The following is a 22,601-nucleotide window of genomic DNA, read 5'->3' as shown; positions in this document are numbered from 1 at the left end:
GAAAGTAGATGCTTTTTCTTCCCTTTCTCCCAGCTCTCCTGCCCAAATCTGCTTTCTGTTATAAATTATCAAAACATCATTTACTGCCACAGGAAGCTCACAAGTTACTTGGAGATTTTGCTCGAGGGGAAGGTGACTCAGAGTCAGGAAACCTGGGATGAAGGCCTATAGCCGCCTTCCTGGGGTGAATGTGATTAAATCACTTTACCTCCCCGGTTGCTCCTATCCCTCCCTCTCGTTTGTGTATCATTTCACAGTTTGCCAAGCCTCATACAAGCACCTTCATTATAAATGTCAGATTCCACTGCAAATTGTAAAGCACTAAATGGATTAGCTGAGGACTATATTAATTAATTAATAATATAGCAATTAATTAACAATATTAATTGCTGAGGACTTGTGATTTAAACTACAAAGAGTTTCAGGAAACTGGCCCATTTTGTATAGTGTTACAAGAGGCCTTGCAGGTTGGGTCAGATAAGCTTTTATTAACAAACACTAACTGCTAATGAGCTTAGTGTCGTCATTTCAAAGAAGTCTTTTGCAATATTGCCATCAAGGCTGAAATTCCCATGCTACTGTTTGGAGTAAAAGAAGGCATTCAGGGATTTTTAAGTTGTAGGATCTGAATATTTAAATTCTATGAATAATTTTAAAGTAAATATTAGGAAAATGACAAATAGAAAAATTAAAATACCTAATTTTGGAAAAGGAGAACTTTATAACAAAAAAAGAGGAGACTTTTAAAACAAAAACCCAGAAATCATAAAGAAAAAGAAACATATTTAAATAGACATATTTTTTAAGTCTAGCAAAAGTCAAGGTCAAGATAAAGAAGAGTTAAAAATAGAACTTTTTCATGTATATTATGGATATAAAAAAACAGTAAATAAAAGTGCAAATCTCTTTTAGACAAAGGAAAGTGTGTCTAATCTCACTAGTAATCAGGGAAGTGTAAACTAAAACATCAATGAAACACAATTTTCAAAAATGTATTAAATGGAAAATTTTAAATACCAAGGTATAACACCTAATGCTGGTCAGGATCTGGGAAAATAGATATTCTCATATGTTGCCAATAAGAGACTGAATTATTCCATTTATGGAAAATAATACTATAGTATTTATTAACATCCAAAATATACATATCTTATTTTGCTGAAAAAAGAGACACAAACACTAATATGTAAGGATACACTACATTGTAGTTAGTTTTAATTCAATATATGTATTGTAGAGAAGAAACCCCTTATTTTCCATAAAGAGGAAAACAGTTGAATAAATTATGGTGGGTCATGGTGGCTCAGATGGTAAAGTGTCTGTCTACAATGCGGGAGACCTGAGTTCGATCCCTGGGTCGGGAAGATCCCCTGGAGGAAAAATGGCAACCCACTCCAGTATTCTTGCCTGGAAAATCCCATGGATGGAGGAGCCTGGTGCAGGCTACTGTTCATGGGGTTGCAAAGAGTTGGGCACGACCGAGCAACTTCCCTTTCCCTATGGAATATCACATCATTATTTTTAGACACAATTTAGAATTATTTATTATGGTGGATGGCCATTATATAAATTGTAAAGTGAAAAATGCCAGTTCCAGTTTAATTCATATAGGACAATTCTGTTTTGATTAAAAACAAATAAGAAATTCATCAAGGAACTTCTGTGGTGGTACAGTGGCTGAGAATCTGCTTGCCGATGCAGGGGACATCAGTTTGATCCCTGGTTCAGAAAGATTTCACATGCCTTGGAGGAACTGAGTCCATGTGCCACAACTACTGAGTCCACGTGCCTAGAGCCTTTGCTCTGCAACAGGAGAAGCCACCACATTGAGAAGTCCATGCATTGCAAGGAAGAATAGTCCCTGTTCCCAGCAACTAGAGAAGGTAAGCAACTGAACGGAACTGAACGGGAGCTTGCCAGGCTGGCTTAAGCAGAAATTGAGAACTTATGAAGATGCAGGAATGTCTTACGAACCTAAGGTGGAAGCACAGCCAAGTCTCCCAAGGGAGTTTCCAGACTAGGAACAGGGAAACACTGTGAGAAACAGGTTATCTGTCTCTGTTGGACTGATCATTGCTAACCTCTGTGTCTCACTGTGTATTTTGCTCACTCTTTTCCTTACTTGTTCTGAGGAAGTGTGTGTGTGTGTGTGTGTGTGTGTGTCTCTGCTTGTCCATATGCAGCGATCGAGGGTGGCCACCTTGGTCCTAGCTATACATCACAGATCACTTTCCTAACAGAGTATGGCCAGCAGCTTCAAGCCTTTATTCCAGGATCCCACGCAGAAGGATTCCAGTCAGCTTCCACTGGATCAGATGCCCCCTTTCCAACTAGTTGTGCCAGTGGAGGGAGAAAGCCACATGAAACGAACCATCTGTGGGCTGCCATAGCTCTAGGTACACCTAGTTTTCAGAAAAATAGGAGTGAGGGTACAGCATTTTCTCCAAAATATGTTTGCTTCATTGCATACTTGCCATAGAATAGGAGGCTGGGAGGAGGAACCCAAGTTCCTCAGTTCAGTCCTGTGGTGAAGGCCATCTATGCTTTACGTCCTTGGGTTCCATGAGCTCAGTTCAGTTCAGTTGCTCAGTCGTGTCCAACTCTTTGCAACCCCATGGACTGCAACATGCTAGGCTTCTCTGTCCATCACCAACTCCTGGAGTTTCCTCAAACTCATGTCCATCGAGTCGGTAATGCCATCAAACCATCTCATCCTGTCATCCCCTTCTCCTCCTGCCTTCAATCTTTCCCAGCATCAGAGTCTTTTCAAATGAGTCAGTTCTTCGCATCAGGTGGCAAAAGTATTGGAGTTTCAGCTTCAGCATCAGTCCTTCCAATGACTATTCAGGATTGATTTCTTTAGGATGGACTAGTTGGATTTCCTTGCTGTCCAAGGGACTCTCAAGAGTCTTTTCCAACACCACAGTTCAAAGGCATCAATTCTTTGGTGCTCAACTTTCTTTAGAGTCCAACTCTCACATCCATACATGACTACTGCAAAAACCATAGCTTTGACTAGATGGACTTTGTTGGCAAAGTAATGTCTCTGCTTTTTAATATGCAGATATTAAATATGTCTAAGTTGGTCATAACTTTCCTTCCAAGGAGTAAGTGTCTTTTAATTTCATGGCTTCAGTCACCATCTACAGTGATTTTGGAGCCCAGAAAAGTAAGGTCTGCCACTGTTTCCATTGTTTCCCCATCTATTTGCCATGAGCTACTGTGTGTATTTATAACATATATTCCTTTTATGATGAAGGGAATTAAAATGATCTTTTATTATTTGTCCACTCCTGACACAGTAGTTTATGTGATTAATCAGTCTGAAACTAATAGGGTCCTATAGAAATTGACTCCAGTCTATAGCACATGCCCCCACATTCCCCATGGCCAGCCAATTTCTTCATTAGTGTTTAAAGTCTTCAAGGGCTCTGTTCATGCCTTGTTGGTAGCCCTGGCAAAATGATAGAATCCTAAAAAGGTGGTACTTAAAAAAAACAGTTTAACCTCCACTATCTACAGCTGAGGAAAGTGAGTCCAGAGAGGATAAAGAGTTCCCAGAGTCACAGTGGATGAATCAGTAGTGGTTAGAAGCTCATCCCCGGGTTTTCCTGCACTGCCTCCTTGTTCAAGTTAGAACGCCTGTCTTCCCTCTCTAGGCCACCTCCCACCTTTCCATAATCTAGTTTCTCCACTCCAAGTATAACAGTAAAAACAGCAACAGCCATATCAGTGGTAACAAAAAGTAGTATTTGATGAGTGCCTACTATGAACTAGGAACACACGTAATTCAAGTGCATTGTTTCATTTAATTTTCTCTACTATATACATGGCATGGATGGACATCACTGACTGGATGGACATGAGTGTGAGCAAGTTCCAGGAGTTGGTGCTGGACAGGGAAGCCTGTATGCTGCAGTCCATGGGGTTGCAAAGAGTCAGATATGACTTAGCAAATGAATTGAACTGAACTATCAGTAAACACACACACACACACACACACACAATCATACATCTCACAGAAAAGGAAACTAACTACTAAAGTGTCCACTACCAAATTGTGTCAAGCAGTACAAATAGGATTAGTGTGTGTGGGGAGGGAGGATTTTAACTTGAAAAGATCTCCCTGCCAAAGTCCTCAGATCTTTCTGTATTTTCCCTAGAACTCTGAGATGGTCAGCGATGATATACTCAGGTATATTTCGAGTATGTGTCTTCCCAACAGAAGGAAACACATGGAAGAAGAACTGCATTCACTGATGTTTGACATCAGCCAGAAAGCATATGAGTGGCTTGCAGGTATCAAATTATCCATTCTATTAAAACTAAAGATTTCTCAAAACCCAGGAGCTAGAAATTTGATTTGGGGCTTCACACTACATACCTCTATCAAATGACAAAAGTAAAACAACTGTTATTTGTTTCCTACTGTGGCTGAATAGAATATGGCAGATCGTTTATTGTCCTGGTGTGTTTTCCTACTTTTGTTCACATGCTCAGAGTTCACCAGAAGGACAGTCACTCTTCCCCTTGACTTGGCAGCCAGACACAAAGAAATTGTCACCATGAAAGGCAGGTTATTGGTCACTGTTAATATTTGTGTGATTTTTATGATTCTAAATTAGTTTATGAAGAAACACACTAGGCCACTCATTTTTTAAAAAAAAAAAGCAAAAACAAACAAAAAAACATAAACAAAGAAACTCTTCTAATCTTCACTCTCTAGCTCAAAGTGTCTCCATTCATTTAACTTTTCATTTTTTTAAGTCCTGCTTTCTAACTCTTTAAATATATTGCCTTTCTTTGATTTCTCATCAAACACTTCATAAGTCAAAATTTGTAGAATCTAAAACCTGATAAAAAGCCAGTCTTAGACCTAATATTTGCTGAGTGACTGAAACAGAGTAAGAATAAAAATCTCTTCCGATTGGACTTGTTTAAAGCCTCCATGTCTGCCTCCATGTCTGCCTCCATGTCTGCACATGTCTGACATGTGCCCAGACTCCTGACAGCTAGAAGGCATCTCTCCTCTCACACATAGGTCTGACTTTTCTTCCCCAGCAATGTGTTACTTTGGAAAGGATCTTCTGCTAAAGAAGTATTACACATGTAAAAAAAAAGAAGTATCACACATGTAATAGAATTTCATTTATATGGAGCCAGAAGCCCTGATTCTGTCACAAAATCACTTTATGACACGAACCCACTCCCTGCATATTAGCTTCCTCTTCTCCAGATGACGGATGAAGTTTGAGACCAGGTGATTTTAAAAGTTCAACAGAGTTGACAGATACAAGTACCACTGTTTCCCGTGTCTAAAAAGTCAATCTCACAATCAAGTTTCCAAAAATATACAACAAATACATTGGGACACATTTAGAAGTTGCCTCATAATTTAGCCTGATGAATCTTGAGCAAAGTAGCAGAACATTTTCTATAAAGGTGCAGTGGGAAACAGAGACTTAGAGGAGCTGTGGATTTATAAGTAATATTCAGCTAGATTCCACTTCAGAAAGCATTAGTCACTCAGCTTTGTCTGACTCCCTGCTATCCCATGGACTGTAGCCCACCAGGCTCCTCTGTCCATGGAATTCTTCAGGCAAGAATACTGGAGTGGATAGCCATTCCCTTCTCCAGGGCATCTTCTTGACCCAGCTATTGAGCCCAGGTCTCAATTCATTGCAGATGAATTCTTTACTGTCTGAGCCCCCAGGGAAGCCCTCCACTTCAGAATGTGCTGTTATATCATTTATAAGACTGATTTTCTTTAAAAGGAAGATTTTAATTGGCTATAAGATGAACAGTGATGGAAGATGACAGAAAGATACTATACTGTCATCATTAATCCATCACTTTTCTATCAGACACAGACAGCCTCAGAGTCCTTCTAAACATAGTTACTCAATGCAACCTTCAGTCGATAATCAGAGTTTGCAAAGATGTTTAAATCTATCTGACATTCCTGAAACCCTCCTTCTGAGATCCCAGATTTAGTAAGCCCTTGCTTTTTGCTTTGTTATGACTTATGTTTAACGAAGCAACTCTTTGCTCTCAGTAGAAATGCCAAATGTTTGGCTTCTCATGCAGTCCAAGGCTAAATAGAATCCAACTATGATTTCTGTTCTTACCTGTCGCAGATCATACACACTTAAGGCAATGGAGAGAACAGACAAGATGATGATGGCCACTGAGTATTCGATGTAACCTTGACACAGCCACAAAGTGAGGGTAAAGACTTGAAACACATAGAATGGATTTAAAACCTGCAGGTACGAAAAGAGATTCTGGGTCACCTGCATGGACCTTAGTGGCAGATTATAGTGTCACCTATAGTGACATCCTATAAAGATGATGTCATTTCTTTCTAGGATTTTTTTTTCTTTCATTTTTGCAACATAGAACAATAGAATTCACTTAGAGCTCCATTAATTTCAGTAGAGACAATGTCAAGCTCATAGAATATGATACAGTAGGAGTGAATTTATTTTAGGCGTTCAGAACCATGCTCACAAATTGATCCTTATTTATTTTGAACTTCAAAAATATTTGACCAATAACAAAATCTAATAGTTTACCTTCCTCAACAGATGTACCCACATTGGAGGAGAAATATGATTCTTTTAAGAACTTCAATTTTGAACTTTGTATTACAGGTTTCTTTTTCATGTAATCACATGCTACAGATGTAGTCAAGTTGTGCAATGAAAATGAAAGATTTCACTTTTATCCAAATAATTCATTTAAAAATAATACTCCCATGTCACAGGTCTTAGCAAGATCCTCTGAGAGCATGGACCTTCTCTTAAATAAGGAGGGATAGTCTTACTCAGGAAAGAGAAAAGTCTTATTCAAAGTTGCAGTGAGAATTATGTGCAGTATGTATCACCAGTTCCAATCAGGTATTTTTTGTCTCTTAATAATATCTTGGACTTTTTTTGTTCCCTCAATTGTCCCCATTTTAGTCCTGCTGACTTTACTATTAATGATAATAACAGAAAGGGCAAAGCCCAGGGAGCTAGAGAAGGTCACATGACCTACATACTTAGCTTGAATTAAAGACCCATTCTGAGCAAGACAAAATTTTTTTTTTTCTGGTAAAGTGCTCTTTATAATTATCATGAATTAGATGAAATATTACTTAAAATTAGTGCTGTTCTTTCTTACCTCTATCTTCTATAATTTTCTAATATACTAAATAAATTTCTACCTTAGTCCTAAAAATAAACTGATATCTGGTTCATAAGTTAATAGGATATAACTTAAAAGCTTCTGAAACCCTTGGCTGTATTTCATCGATTAAGAAAGCTTGTGTTCCTTAACTTTTTTTATTATTTCCATTGCAACATGCTTTTCTTACAAATTATAGCTCTTCTCTCTGTTTGGCATAAAATGCTTTAATTGTAAATTATACATTTCTAGTAATATGATTTTGAGTTTGTATAAACTCAGTAGAAAATTGGTTAAATACTTCTTGTAGAAGAAACAAAACCATCCTAATTAATTTAGTTCTTTTATTCAATATTCTTTTGAAACCAAATGTAACGACATAGTTTTTCCTGTTATTTTTTCTACTAAAGACTTAATAAGTAAGTGTCAGGAAGTATTAGCACTCTTTTCAAAGTAGATTAAATAGACACTTGAAAGAGTCTTTGGTAATTTGAAAATGTACTTGAATAAGAAGTTTTAAAAGCAATCTGCTTTTTAACAGTAGGATATATTGTGCTTATGTGGAGGCATGGGATACAGAGGAAATCTCAGTACCTTCCGATCAATTTTTCTGTGGACCTAAGACTGTTCTAAACAAAAAAGTCTAATAAAAAATTATTTTTAAAAAATGACCATGTAAAAACCAGAATGACCATCTTTGTGGATTAGAAATAGACTGGAAAAATGTAGCACTGAGTGGGGACAGATTGATAAGTCTGTTAGGTTTTATACAAAGACAGGAGATCAAAGGTAGGAGCTCAATGCTAGGGGGAGTAAGTATCCCACAGATGGCAGGAGACATAACCAGGCTTGCTAAAGATAACAGCAATAGCCCCTGAGAAAAGTCACAACCAGCCAGGGTTCACCAGCAGCAGAGGGCGGAATAGGAGAGGCAGGTTTGTGGTGCAGCTGTGACTTTGGCCAAGCACCAAGCTGGCTCAGGGCCCGCATCCAACAGATCCATGATGGACAGAGCACAAACCTCCAATACAGGCTCTGGTTCTGAACTTGGGACCCATGGTGACCAGTATGACCCAAAGAAGGAAACTGAGCACAGAGTGAGGGATAAATGGAGGAAGGAAAGTCCCATCCAAGCTGAGCTTACTAAAATAAATAGAGAAACTCCACAGCATACAGAGAAAATATTCTAAAACAAACAAAAACACTAAAAAAGGAAGATGTCACTATCAGGAAAATGGATATAATAGAATGATAGAACAATATACAAAAAAAAGATCAAATAATGCTTTTTAAATCCTCAAAGAGATCATGAAATGATAACAATCCTTCCCCCTCCCCACTATAGCCATCATCAAAAAACTGAAGAAAACAAAGAGGAGATTAAGAAATGAAAATCTGTCCCTCACACTGGGAAGGAATTTTTTAAAGCAGATTTGAATTTAGAATAAGTGGTTATTGAAAAGGACCAGTTAGAAATCCTGGAATAAAAAAATATATTTATTGAAATAATAATTAAAAAAGAAAACCTAAACAGACAGGAAAAGTAGAAACTAAAGTCAATGGGAATAACCAAAGAAATTTGCACAAAATACAGATTTTTGTGCTTGTCGAAGTATCCATGTTTTTAAGATTTCCCTGAGTGCTAGAAATGAAAAAGGAAAAAACAGTAGTTTATTTTTAAAACAAATGAAAACAGTTACCTGTTTAACAAGCAGCTTCCATATGGGTTGGATTTCAACCTCAATGGCATTTGGCCCGCACACTAATCTTCTGTAGGAGATTGATCATCTATTAGTGTCACACCAACATGCTTATCAATAAGTGAGTACAGGCGACACTAAGCCGAAGTCCCTTCTCTACCCTCAAGGGACTTTGTGCTTTTGATTAAAAATTAATATGCCAACCTCAAAATACTACTATATTTGTAAAAGAAAGCACGTGGTGGACAAGTTGTTTTTCTGTTAAATATACCTTAAGGACAACATAACTCATGAATCAAAATGAAGTTAGAAAGGCATTTTGAGCCTTTTTTTAAAAAAGAATTTGATTATATTCTAAAAATAGCTAAAAAGAAACGGATATGACAATGTTCCTAGAATTCTCAGAAATTCTAGATTGCCCTTGATGGTGGAGATCCTATCTGTCTTACCTTGGTATCTCTAGCACCTAGACAGGTCTTTAGTTTATGAACTCAATGAATACATGAAGGAATGAACCAATGAACTGGAAAATGGTGTATGACTTTCATAGCTAACACTTTGTAAACCCACACACGTGTACATTACAATAAGAAGCCCCAAGGGAGGAATAAATTAGGAGGTTGGGATTAATATATACATACTACTATATATAAAATAAGAAATCAACAAGGACCTACTATGCAGCACAGAAAGTTCTACACAATATTCTGTAATAACCTATCTGGGAAAAGAATCTGAAAAAGAATGAATATATGTACATATATAACTGAATCACTTTGCTGTAGTCACCTGAAACTAACATAACATTGTAAATCAACTGTACTCCAATATAAAATAAAAGTTAAATTAAAAATAGTTTTAAAAACAAAAGAAAGAACTGATATTCTCACTTTGCCAATGGGAAGAATTATTCAATGTGGGTATTTTGACAAAGGTGCACATATCTAATATTAATCATGACAATGTAACTTTCAAGCAGAGATGACAGTGTCAGAAACTGCATTTAACCATTCATATACATTTTCCCTGTGAGATTTTATATGATCATCATTATTATAAAGGAAACTGAAGTTCAGAGAAACTAAGTAGCTTTCCCAGAGTCTCAGAGCAGGAAAGCAGCAGAGCCAGGCTTCCCACCATGGTCTCTATGACTCCACTTTACTCTCTCCCTCAGTAAAGATGGATGTGAAAATCTGCCTGATGGACCTTTGGTCTGTGACAGAGAGCTGAATCCAAGTTGGTCTGACTTCTAAGCCATGCTAATCCAAATGCAATTATCACTGGCAAGGGATTGCAAGGACTCAAACCAAGGTCTTCTGACTCCATGTATGAAAACACTGTGGTTCAGAGATGTTGAGAAACAGTGAGATCAAACAGCACATACTACTGTAAGGGACTTCAGAAGTCCCTAAGTCTCACATTGAGAAAGGACCATAACTCAAGCCACTTTAGTGGTTAAAATCTTTTTCTAAAAGCCAGTAAAATAACCTGTTGTGGGCAAGTATTCAGAACTTCTCAGAATCCTAAACTTGGTTTTCTTTCTCTCTCCTTGGAATCCTCTCCCCACATCCTTCACTTTATTAAGGTCTGCTTAGCCTTTGAGAGCTAAATCTGATAATAGAGCCTGATGATGATACAGATAGAGTAGGATAATCAAACAGTTAGTTTAGAAACCCACTAGGGGATTATAGATAGGGAAATTTAGGGGGCTTTAGGAGACAACTGTAAGTTAATATCACTTGAGAAAACAATCCAGACATTGTAAATAAAGCAGGCTTGCTTAATAACAAAATTATACAAGTCAATGGCACCTGCATCTTGCTGGTTGAGGTAAGTAAGTTAATGATCCCATATACATATGGGGAAATGACATTCTAAAGTACAAGAACCTCTTTATACTGAAACCTGAGATAATTTACTATATTTTAGCATATGTTACCACTTTTCTAGGCTTCCCTCATAGCTCAGTTGGTAAAGAATCTGCCTGCAGTGCAGGAGACCTGTATTCGATTCCTGGGTTGGGAAGATACCCTGGAGAAGGAAATGGCAACCCACTCCAGTATTCTTGCCTGGAGAATCCCATGGACGGAGGAGCCTGGCGGGTTACAGTCCAAGGGGTCACAAGAGTCAGACACGACTGAGCAACTAAACTACCACCACCACTTTTCTACTGATTTGAATAGCTCCATGACAGTCTGGGTTTGACTGGGGGGGACAAGAAGACTCCCCCACCTGATGTGGAGGAGGAGCTGATGATGGAAGCCTGATGTCTACTCAAGGATGAGGAAGAAGGTGGTCTTCTCCCCCTCCCCACTTTCCTTTTGATTGTAAAAAATATAGCCCACTAAGTTCTTAGGTAGAGTCCTCTGGCCTGTGCACTCGTATCCTTCACAAGTGTCCTATACTAATAACTCACTCTTATCTATCACTTTGCCTCTCACTGAATTCTTTCTGGGCCAAGACATAAAGAGGTTGAACTCCACCAAGCTCTGAAATGTATTTTTTGGTTTCAGGGTTAAGAAATTTGAGATTCAACAGACTTGGCTACGGTTAAACCTTTGTACTTGTTGCTCCTTCTACCTGGAACCAGTTTTCCCTACATCTTTGCATGGCTCATGCCCTCATTTCATTCAGGCCTTTGTTTAAATGGCATCTTCTTATTGGAGGCTCTTCTCCAATTCTATTTAAAATAGCTAACCTGACCACCAAATCAGATTATCTTTATCTCTTTAACCTAACTCATTTTTCTTTATAGACTGTTTGATAATCTGAAGTTATACCTTATCTTTTACATGTTAATCGGCATGTAAACAATAGACTATCTTCCACTATTATATAAGCATCTAGAGGTCACTGGTATATTCTGAATGCCTAAAGCAGGGCCTAATTCATAGAATGCACTGAGGAATGATTTGTTAAATGATTTAGTGGATGAATGAAGTGTGAGCCTTGGTTCTCTTACTTATAAAATGGGTTGATAACACCTGCCTAATAAAATTGCTATTAGTAGCAAAAGATATAAATAAATAAGCATTTAGCACAAGTGCCTAAAACATGTGCCATGCTCAGTCATGTTTGACTCTTTGCTGCCCCATGGATCATAGTCTGCCAGGCTCCTCAGTCCATGGAATTGTCCAGGCAAAGAATGCTGGATTGGCTTGCAATTTCTTCCTCCAGGGGATCTTCCCCACCCGGGGATCAAACCTGTGTCTCTTGCATCTCCTACATTGGTGGGTAGATTCTTTACCAATGCACCACCTGGGAAACCCACCTAGAACATGCCAAGTCCTTAATAAGTAACAACTATATTTGACATAGTCTCCATTCCCATAAGCATTAACTGAGTATTAATTAATTAATTATTAATTAAGTATTTTTCTTGTCCCCAGTAACCTTTCATTTCTTAGTAACTTCTTTGAAGTGTAACATGTAGTTACACATCTTTCACCTTGAATTTTCTAGGCTCTTTTTAATGGCAGAGAGGGAGGTTTCTCAGCTCTATTTTTCTGACATCTAGGGGCACAGTATCTGTCACAGAGAATGTTCCCTAAATATTGGAATTAATTAATGAGGACCTTTGTGAACCATGGCTAGAATACTGTCTTCCCTAACAAGGCTGTAAACCCAGTTTACAGAACAATAGCAGGACACAGGCTATGAAGTCAGTTTAGAAAGAAGCAAGCCAAGTGCCCTCTGACCTTTTTCTTTGTCGGGTGAGACGGTTTCTAATGCTACCAGTAAGGGAGAGGTGCCCAGCTCCTATGAGAACTGAGATCCAGTAGGTTCATACTGGCCTGTGGTGATCCTTTCGGGGATATCTGGCTGCTGCTGCTGCTGCTAAGTCGCTGCAGTTGTGTCTGACTCTGTGTGACCCCACAGATGGCAGCCTACCAGGCTCCTCCGTTCCTGGGATTCTCCAGGCAAGAATACTGGAGTGGGTTGCCATTGCCTTCTCCAGTGCATGCATGCTTGCTAAGTCGCTTTAGTCATGTCCGACTCTGCACGACCCTATGGACAGCAGCCCACCAGGCTCCCTGTCCACAGGATTCTCCAGGCAAGAATACTGGAGTGGGTTGCCATTTCCTTCTCCTGGGGACATCTGGAAAATGTGAATAAAAAATATTGCCTGTCATGTCAGTAAATAAAAGGTGTTGTAGTCATTTGACTATCACATTGCCACAGCCACCTTCAAGTTTCATCCTGAGGGAACTCAGGATAGAAACTGGATGCCCACCATCTACAGGGCTATGGTCCATAGGGTCACAAAGAGTCACACACAATTGAAATGACTTAGCACGCCATGCAGCAGTCAACTGCTGCGGCCACCTCCGATTTGCACGCTGAGGAGACACAGGATGATAAAACACAGGATATTGGCTCCAGATAGCTAATGTTCATACCAAAGCAATCATTTCAGTGAACCTGATTCTTGCATCTTCCCATACATAGAAAAGCACTACATTCTTAAACTTGAGACCTCTGGTTTTCTTCAGTTAACAGTAATCTGAAGTTCTGACTACCTGGTCTTTGTTGCAAAAATTACTATATGTCCCGGCTCCTCAACCCCCTTGCCTCTTTAAAGCAGTCCCTCAGAGTGATCTGAGAGTTCTGTCTCACTGGCTTAAAGTCCTCAGAAAGTCTGCCAAATAAAACATGATTCTCAACTTTTATGTTGTGTCAGACAACAACCACGTTTGAATCACAGACTGGTATTTCCCTTGATGTTTCACCTTTTCCACTATCTCTTGCCAAAAAATATGGTGTGGTTAGAGATCATGTACTCATCTCAATCTCAGCATAAACCATATAGAATTTTCAGGGATATTGACCACTGGTTGAAAACCAGAAGAAGAAATACGAGGTTTGAGCTGGGTCACATTAGCAAAGTTCCAAGGAACAAAGGAGATGACATTTCTTGACTTTAAAAATCTGATGAGCTGGCAGGGAAAGGAGCCCTAGAACAATTCCAGGTAGCCTCATGGAAGTCAATAGTCTGAATGAAATTAAGTAGACTTGCCTAATATTCAGAACCATTCATTAGGGGAATAATTACTTTGGATGTAGAAGATCTCTCTTCAAAAGAGATTGAAGGGTTTCTTAATAGGGAAGTTATGAAGGTATTTCTGCACTGGTTATGGGCTATGCTTGAAGAAGCACTGAGATTTCTTGAAATCATGAGATATTAGTAAATGTGCTGAAAGTTATTTATATCTTAAAAACCAAGCATGAATGACTAGGAATATTTTCTTTGGCAGTGGTCTGTATCTCTTTTCAATATGATTATTTGCTCATTCATTCATTTGTCAATTTATTCACCAAATAATTGTTGAGAATATGTTGTCTGCTGGGCCCTTTAGGCTCTGGATGGTGAAGACTAGGCTGAGAGTCCTCAAAGAGGCAGGAGGACCATGTCAGAATCACTGGTGAGCATTTTCAAACTTCATACAATCACTCTGCTTCCATTCTGATAAGCCATCAATAGCATCCTTGGCAGGGAGGGAGATCTGAGGTTTTTCAAAGAGTTAATACTAAGCCAGGGGATTCTGGCATGACCCATTTCCATGAAATTTGGAATTTTTAGGGAGCAGCTTTATTAGTGTTTGAAAAAAAGTTCCCAGGTGATTCTACTAGTTAATCCCTCACTCTCCTAATGCGCCCTCTTTCTAAAGGAAAGGAAACCTGAGAAATTCACAGATGCAGAGAAATGGCATCCAATTGCTGGCATTTGGGTATGTTGTAGAGTATGACAGGTATGTTAGTCCCATTTTAAAATAATAATAAAATCAAGATTAGTGTGCTTTGAGAAATTGCTTTCAGGGGAAAAAATTCCCTATGTTAGCAGTGCAGAGCCTGCTTCTATACTTTATAATTTATACAGAGAACATTCATTTTACAAATGACAAAAGTCATTTTATTTTTTCTCATTAGTCTTCATCTGTGACGTGTTCCTTTCTTTCATTTCCTAAAGCACGTTTCCAGATAACCTCAGAGAAAGTCAAATTCTTGCAGTTTCATGCCCTGTATGTGAGCTAATTGAGGTGCTGCTCATCTGCTTTTGTGGGGACGTGCACAGAGCATTCCCAGGCATGAAGATCCAGAACAGAGGACCATGAGGGCATCTAAATGGAGGTGGGGGTGGAGAAATCCCAGGGACTATCTCACCAGGGAGACTCAGGTCTTAGGCTTACTTGCGCTTTCATAGTGTTTTGCTCTGAAACAAAGCATTGGAGTTAAGTAATTTTATACTTTCAGTGGACCCAGAGTCATAGAAACATTGGTTATATTTTTAAGTATGTTACTGACTTCTAATCTAATGCGAAGATTTGAGACAATCTTATCGGTTTCCAGAACAATGAGTGAAGCCTGTCTCCTCCACTCTGATCAATTCTTCCTTGTTCTTTTTCACAGAACTGATCTGATGGACAAGTGTCTTTACTTGGTTGTATTTCTAAAGATGGAGATTTCCAAGAGGATAAAGGTCATGGTATACAGATATGATTTCTTTTCTGACTTTGGCTTCCCACAAGACCTGAGAAGTAAAAGGGTAGGATTTCATAGCAGCCCCGATCTCTCTCTCCCCTGCCTTCCTCTTGCTTATTTTTTTTTTTCCCCTCTCTATTCTCTGGGGAAAGCTTCTATCAGCTTGGGGCTGAGCTTTGAAGGCAAACCCATCCTCTTTTGCTGCCGTCCACTCAGATTCTTTTCCTCTGGTACTAACAAGCATGCCTTTTTTCTCAGTGGTGTAACAAGTGTTGAGAATTAAGTTTGGTTCTACAGAATCACCAAGCCAATTGTGAATACCACTCCACAGCTCCACATTCAGTGATGTCACACTGGAATAAGCCATGGTTGGAGTATCCCTGTTATAGAAATTGGTAAACCCTATCCATCAAAGCTTTTCCTGCCCTCCCCCCTTCAAGATTTCTGGGATACCAACAAGGTGATTGATCTGGAGCTAACCCCCAGTTAGGAGGTAGCTGGATCTCTTCTGCCGGAAAGTTCTTATGTTTTCAGGAGGCTAAACAGAGGAAGCAGGGAGAGGGAGGACTGAGTGAGGAGATGAAGTGTCACTCAATTGAAAAAAAACTGTTGTTAATAGGAAGACAGCTTGGATGGACAGGGGAGGAGGTAGGTGTGTTTTTTTCACAGGGCCCTGTGTCCATGAGGTAAGAGAATTACTCCAACTGTCTGTAGACCTGTCTAGGACAGTCACTGGGATGGCAAGTTGTGTTCAGTTCATGGGTGAGTGAAGGTGAAAGCAGGGAACCTTCTGGAATAATTTTCCTGCTTTCCTCTTGATGGCTTCCCTGGTGGCTCAGAGGGTGAAGGATCCACCTATTATGCAGGAGACCCGGTTTCAATCCTCTTGATACCCTCTGACAGTTTCTCTCCAGGGTAAATGTGTCACTCCTGATGTCTTCGTTTGCTTTTTGCTACTGAAAAGTGAGAACTATGTTCATCTTTGCATTTTCTCTCGTTTCCTGGCTGCTAGGAAGACTGAAAGGGGAGGCTGTATTTTTTGATGACTTTTCATGATCAGAAACTTTTGTGTATCCCTCTTTTATTTATTTCTTATATTGGGTCCTTGCTTTTCATGCAAGCAAGCTCAAATTCATTGAGACTCTTAAGCTATCACTCAACACAAATCCATCATATTTAATTTTTGGAAAAAGTGTTTAGTCTTACATTAAAAAAATAAAAGGGAAAATTTATGGATGGGTGAGGAATACTCCATATTTTATTTTCTCTCTTTATGCTTCAAATGGAAAAACTCACAAAATAAAATATGACTATATATTTCTAAGTAGATTATCTCCTCTATTCTTCATATTTGGGCAACTATATACTTTATCTTGCTTATTAGATTGTCAAGTTCTTTATTGTGTGGACCAAATTTAAATTTAATTATGTATGATGTTTATTAAAGCTTGGCACCTGATAAATAAATAAACGTGACATAGCTACATGGATGGAAAATCTGGGGAAATGGTTTCTTAGGCAGAGTATATCTATATTCATCAACTACATTTCCTAAATAGATCAATCCTTTAAATGTTTTGTGCTTAGTGCTAGGAAAGCAGTGTGTTTTTAATGACTTTGAAAACTTTCTGTACTTCAGTAGTTAAGCACTGTATCTGAAATCTTATATAATGATACCCTGTTTCTAAAGCATTTTGGAATATTGTCAGAATCTAGATGCCCAGTTCCTTTTTCATAGTGTTCAAACAGAGGGAAAACTTGAAAACAATAATAGATCAATAACTCACAGGTTTGGTGTGAATACAGATCATGGAGATGCTTGCTAAAAATCCTGTTTTTCTCTCACAACCACCCTAGCTTCTACTTACTAAATCAGAATTATGGAGAAGAACCCAAGAACCTGTATTTTAAGGACTGAATTGCTCCTTCACTTGAGAATTTCTGTTTCTGACCAAGTGTGAGGAAGATCAGGCAAATCCTTCTTTTCATCTCTAAAACTGGGCAAGAAATATAGGGGATTATAAAGATTCTTGGGAAATTTTGCAATGGTTTACTTTCAAAGTCACCAGGATTCACCATTTTAAATTACAGATGAGTGAAGCAGAGACTCTAGGTCACTGTGAGTTAATGAGAAGCCTAAGCATTTCCTGTGCTACTATTATCCTATCATTTCCTAACCTATGTGCCTTTATAGATCTCATTCTCAAAACTGTACCCCTATTCTTTGTCTCTCTTTCTGACTGGTGGGAAATGTCTCCTGGACCATGACTAAGTCTTATTTATCCTTAGATCCCTAGTGCCTTGCAAAATGCCTGGCATATTAGAGGAGTTTAGTTCACAAATCAATGAATGCATTTATTTATTCATTCCTTCCACACAAGTCTATTGAGTTTCTACCGTGAATCAGGCACTGTTCTAGATTCTGTAAATAATAGTGGTGAATGACATAATTAACTGAGCAAATAAAATCCTTGTCTCCAGGGCCAGTTCTCCTAGTAAAATGCAATCATTATATTGTCTTTCTGTCTCTCAGAGGACCTGGAGGCTTAAGAAGCTGATGTTTATGAAATGACTCAAGTTTTTTTTGAGGAAAGAAAAGAGACAACACAGAGAATGCTGTTCTATAATCCTGAGAGAAAAGATCAAATGTTATTTGATTGCATTGTTCTTTTAGTCTTCCCTTTTTAATAAGTGTGCCTACGATGAAAATAATTTAGAACATTCTGATGCCAGTAAATGAACTGGGGTTACGTGAAGTTGATATAGCCTTATACCAACAATTCACTCATCCTAAGCCATGCAACATTTGCATTTATGCTAGCAAAATTTTCTCTGGAGTACCCCAAACCCTACCTGATCTCTTGTTCTTCAGTGGTAAGACCCAGTCCAAACGTGTGATGGATGTCATAGCAGCTGTTGCTATCTTCCAGCAACCTAGGATGTGGTCAGGACAGGAACTGTACTTCAGTTCATGGTACTGAACAAATCAGTGTTCTTCCCTTATATTCTGATGAGTGGTGAGGAAAAAAGTCAGACTTACCCAACTTTCTGAAACTTCTTCTCCGAGTTGTTCCAAACATACCTGATTTTCTGCACTTGGATACATCGCAACTGCAAGTACAAATGAGATAGAATAGAAAAGTGAAAAGAAAGTAAAACCACTCAGTTGTGTCTGTTTGTGACTTTCCCAACCCAGGGATCAAACCCAGGTCTTCCACATTGCAGGTGGATTCTTTATCAACTGAGCTACCAGGTATGCCCTGATAGAATAGATGTCATTCACAAAATAAAGCCCATCAAGGAAGGTAAGTGTTGGTTAGTCCAGGTCCTCAAACAGCTCTTACTTTTCTTGACATAGAGCTATAATTTCCAGCCCAGCAGTGTGATTTTCAGGATTTTCATCCAATAAATACATTATACTCTTGCAAAGAAAACATGCTGTAACATTGTACTATTAAAGTCAAATCACTTACTTTTAATTCTGGCTTCAATACAGCTTTGTTTATGACTGAGTGGCAGTCAGCCACCAGGGGTTCTTCTGAGTTCTTGCTAATAGGAATCTTCAGTGTGGATAAGTAGAGGCAGATTACCTTCTTCCTCATATATTTCTGAAATTCATCCTAGAGAAGACAATTCAGCCCATGAAATTCTGAAGTGTTATTCCATAAAGCAGTCAGTCAACCAAATACCTGCCAAGTCCTAGATCAGTGGTTGCCAAAGTTTGGGCTACTGATAAAAACATCTGCATCACCTTGGAACTTGCTAGACATGTAGCGTCTTAGTCTCACCCCAAAGCTGCTGGGTCAGATATTATTGGGAGGCTAACAGTCTGTGTTTTAAAGAGTCCTCCAGGTAATTCTGATTTGCACTAAAATTTGAGAACCTCTGTGCTAGGGAAAAAAGAGAAAGATACACTTTGCAAGAAAGTTCATATTCAGGAAATAGTCTCCAGCTATCCTAAAATGACATCTAGGTGTTTAAAATGTATAATATCCTCAAAACACATATTTGAAAAACTGAACAGTAATTCCCTTGTATATGTTTGAGTTATAACACTGACAGCCCTTGCTCATGTTATGGCTAAGAGCACTTACAATTAGCCTGACGTGGTAGAAATTTCTCCAGGCAGATGTGGAGGAAATGTACTACATTCCTGGGTCAAAATAAGATGTTGCAAATAGATGGCAAGGACAGTTTTGCCATATTGTATCTGGGGGCAGAGAAGCCCTTAAATCAAGGAGGATCTGCTCTGGAATGCTGATCATCGCAGGTTATGCACTAGATGCAACACAGAAGGGCACGCACCGTTGTCCTTAGCAAAACAGTGTCTGCTTCTTGCAAGGAGCATGGGATACAGTAGGCCCATACCCTCCACTGGGGCTTCCAGTAGAATAACAGGGGAAGGACTCCACAGGTCAGCACGGATGTCACAAGGAAGAGAACTCTGCGTAGCTTCTGGGTCTGGTAACCAAACACCTCCTGGAGAGTAAATAAAAGATCACTCTATTTTTTTCCCCACACAAACACACATTTTGTTCCAGGACACACAAACTTTAGGTGCAGTTTGGGTTGGGAAAGGAATCTAGTTTTGGTTGGTGGGATCAGATCCATTGCTTACAGCTATCAGCTGATACAATAAAAAAAAAAAAGAAAAAGAGGGAAGAATTCATTTTGCTATCCTGGCACATGGAACTAAAATGTTAGGAGCAAGGAACAGGCAGACTTATTTGGTTCTAAATATTCATGAGTCACCTCAGATATATATATATCTGATATCTGATATATATCAGATATATATAATATAAAATACCTATGTTTTAGATCAGATTTACTTCCTTTAGATAAAAGGCTTTTAACAATTATTAATATGAACTTATTGGAGGAAGATGATAAATTATGACCAATAAGATTCATATCTTGTTTAAGGAATGAAAGTGTGCATAAATGTACTGCTTTGTAAAACAGTAGAGTGATGTAAATTAAGAGATTATTTGTAAACATGAAAGATTTTCAACAGACACCTTATAGGTATTTATCCTGACAGTAACATGCTGAAATATTTCTATTTTTAATAATTGATTAGTTAACACTTGTCATGAATTGAGTGAAGACTTGAGATGTAGTTTTCAGTTCAGTTCAGTTGCTCAGTCTTGTCTGACTCTTCGTGACCCCATGAACCACAGCATGCCAGGCCTCCCTGTCCATCACCAACTCCCGGAGTTCACCCAAACACATGTCCATTGAGTCGGTGATGCCATCCAACCACTTCATCCTCTGTCATCCCCTTCTCCTGCCCTCAATCTTTCCCGGCATCAGGGTCTTTTCAAATGAGTCAGCTCTTCGCATCAGGTGGCCAAAGTATTGGAGTTTCAGCTTCAACATCAGTCCTTCCAATGAACACCCAGGACTGATCTCCTTTAGGATTGCCTGGTTTGATCTCCTTGCAGTCCAAGGGACTCTCAAGAGTCTTCTCTAACACCACAGTTGAAAAGCACCAATTCTTCGGCGCTCAGCTTTCTGTATAGTCCAATTGTCACATCCATACATGACTACTGGAAAAACCATAGCCTTGACTAGACTAGATGTAGTTTTAGGGGAAGACAAATAGCCAACAACAATAGATTTTCTTAATTAAAGCTAATTTCTAGTTTCCACTTCCTATCATGAAATTTCACAGTGTTGTTTTCTAAATTTCAAAAAACTAGATAGAATCATAGGAGTCCCAGAAGAAGAAGACCAAAAAAAAGGCCATGAGAAAATACTCAAGGAGATAATAGCTGAAAACTTCCCTAAAATGAGGAAGGAAATACTCACACAGGTTCAAGAAACACAGAGAGTCCCAAACAGGATAAACTCAAAAGCCCACAGGGCTCCTGATTATGAGTGGGATCGTTACTCTACCATTATTTTACTTTCTGCTGTTATTGTGTGTGTGGGTGCATTTTCTATGACTGAAATTCGGGGTCCAGATTATAGGAGTGTAACGTCAAAAAAATAGGTTTTTCTACAGCACTTTCAGTGATGGAATCTCCTGAATTTTATGCCAGTTTATTTTAAGTTTATTTATTTTTGACTGTGCTGAGTCTTTATTGCTGCCTGTGGGCTTTCTCTAGTTGTGGTGGATGGACGTCTCTTGTTGTGGAGCACAGCCTCTAGGACACGTGGGCTTTGGTAGATGTGTCCGCAGGCTTAGTTGCCCTGTAGTACGTAGACTCTTCCCTGACCAGGGGCTGAACCCCTACATTGATAGACAGATTCTTAACTGCTGGACCACCAGAGAAGTCCTTAGGACAATTTGAAAGTGAAAGAAAGTGAAAGTGAAGTCGTTCATTTGTGTCCGACTCTTTGCGACCCCATGGACTATAGCCAACCAGGCTCCTCATCCATGGGATTTTCCAGGCAAGAATACTGGAGTGGGTTGCCATTCCCTTCTCCAGGAGATCTTCCCAACCGAGGGATTGAACTCAGGTCTCCTGCATTGTTGGCAGATGCTTTACCATCTGAGCCATCATACTTATAATAAATCTTTTGGCTTAATTCTTTGGGAAAGTTTTCATCTTCAAAATAACCATTTTAATTAATATTTTCTAATAAAGACCTCTGGTAGATCAAGGTTTCAATAAAAGTTGATGAAAGTAATCCTTAAACATATTGAAAAGGTCACAGGCTTAAGAAGCAAAGACATAAGTTAGAGTCACCACTCTGTTGGTTTCCAACTATGTAAACTTAAGTAAATCATTCATTTCTAGGGAATCCCAATTTACTCTTCTACAAAAGCAATTAGAAATATGTACCTTACAGGGCTCTTGGACTCAAATGAGATAATGTCACTTTACGTGTTCTGCAAAGTAATTACAAGGTTAAGAGTTTCTTTCCACTACTCCTCAATAGGATCACCTACTTGGGGAAAAATTATCCATTAAGTTTCGTGATGCAGCTATTTGGAAATTATTCATGATAAGCTTTACATGTATCTTAGAAACACATGTTCCCTCTGCTTTAAGCATATTTTCAGTTAGAGCTCCTTTCTCTCTCCTATCTTTCCTCTGATTCTGTAAACCTGCTTTGGTTTTATTTGTCAGTTACACTAGGTTTATTACTCAAATAAAAAGTATATGCCAGTGCTCATATTATGTCATAAATATGCATTTTTTACATTTTAAACAATGGAATAGCTTTAGCTTTAATTTTTTTTAATTTATTATTTTTAGTTTAGGCTGTCCTGAGTCTTCGTTGCTGCAAGTGACTTTCTCT

At 38.7% G+C, this 22,601-nt stretch overlaps 1 protein-coding gene across 3 annotated transcripts in view; it reads right to left on the bottom strand.

The window, feature by feature from the left end:
• ATP13A5 (ATPase 13A5) overlaps positions 1–22,601 on the bottom strand; it is a 112,842-nt gene that overhangs the window by 75,149 nt on the left and 15,092 nt on the right. For all 3 annotated transcript variants that reach the window (XM_020882626.2, XM_020882623.2, XM_020882624.2), the window contains exons 2-7: positions 19,653–19,826; positions 18,821–18,967; positions 18,388–18,458; positions 18,201–18,281; positions 8,868–8,937; positions 6,129–6,263 (exon numbers count right to left, since the gene is read on the bottom strand). In XM_020882626.2, the coding sequence (XP_020738285.2) occupies positions 6,129–6,263; positions 8,868–8,937; positions 18,201–18,281; positions 18,388–18,458; positions 18,821–18,967; positions 19,653–19,826 (678 nt within the window). The remainder of the gene's footprint in view (positions 1–6,128; positions 6,264–8,867; positions 8,938–18,200; positions 18,282–18,387; positions 18,459–18,820; positions 18,968–19,652; positions 19,827–22,601) is intronic.

This window comes from Odocoileus virginianus, chromosome 4 (assembly GCF_023699985.2).
Source record: "Odocoileus virginianus isolate 20LAN1187 ecotype Illinois chromosome 4, Ovbor_1.2, whole genome shotgun sequence".
Classification (NCBI taxonomy): domain Eukaryota; kingdom Metazoa; phylum Chordata; class Mammalia; order Artiodactyla; family Cervidae; genus Odocoileus; species Odocoileus virginianus.
This window is presented reverse-complemented; position numbering and strand designations above follow the sequence as displayed.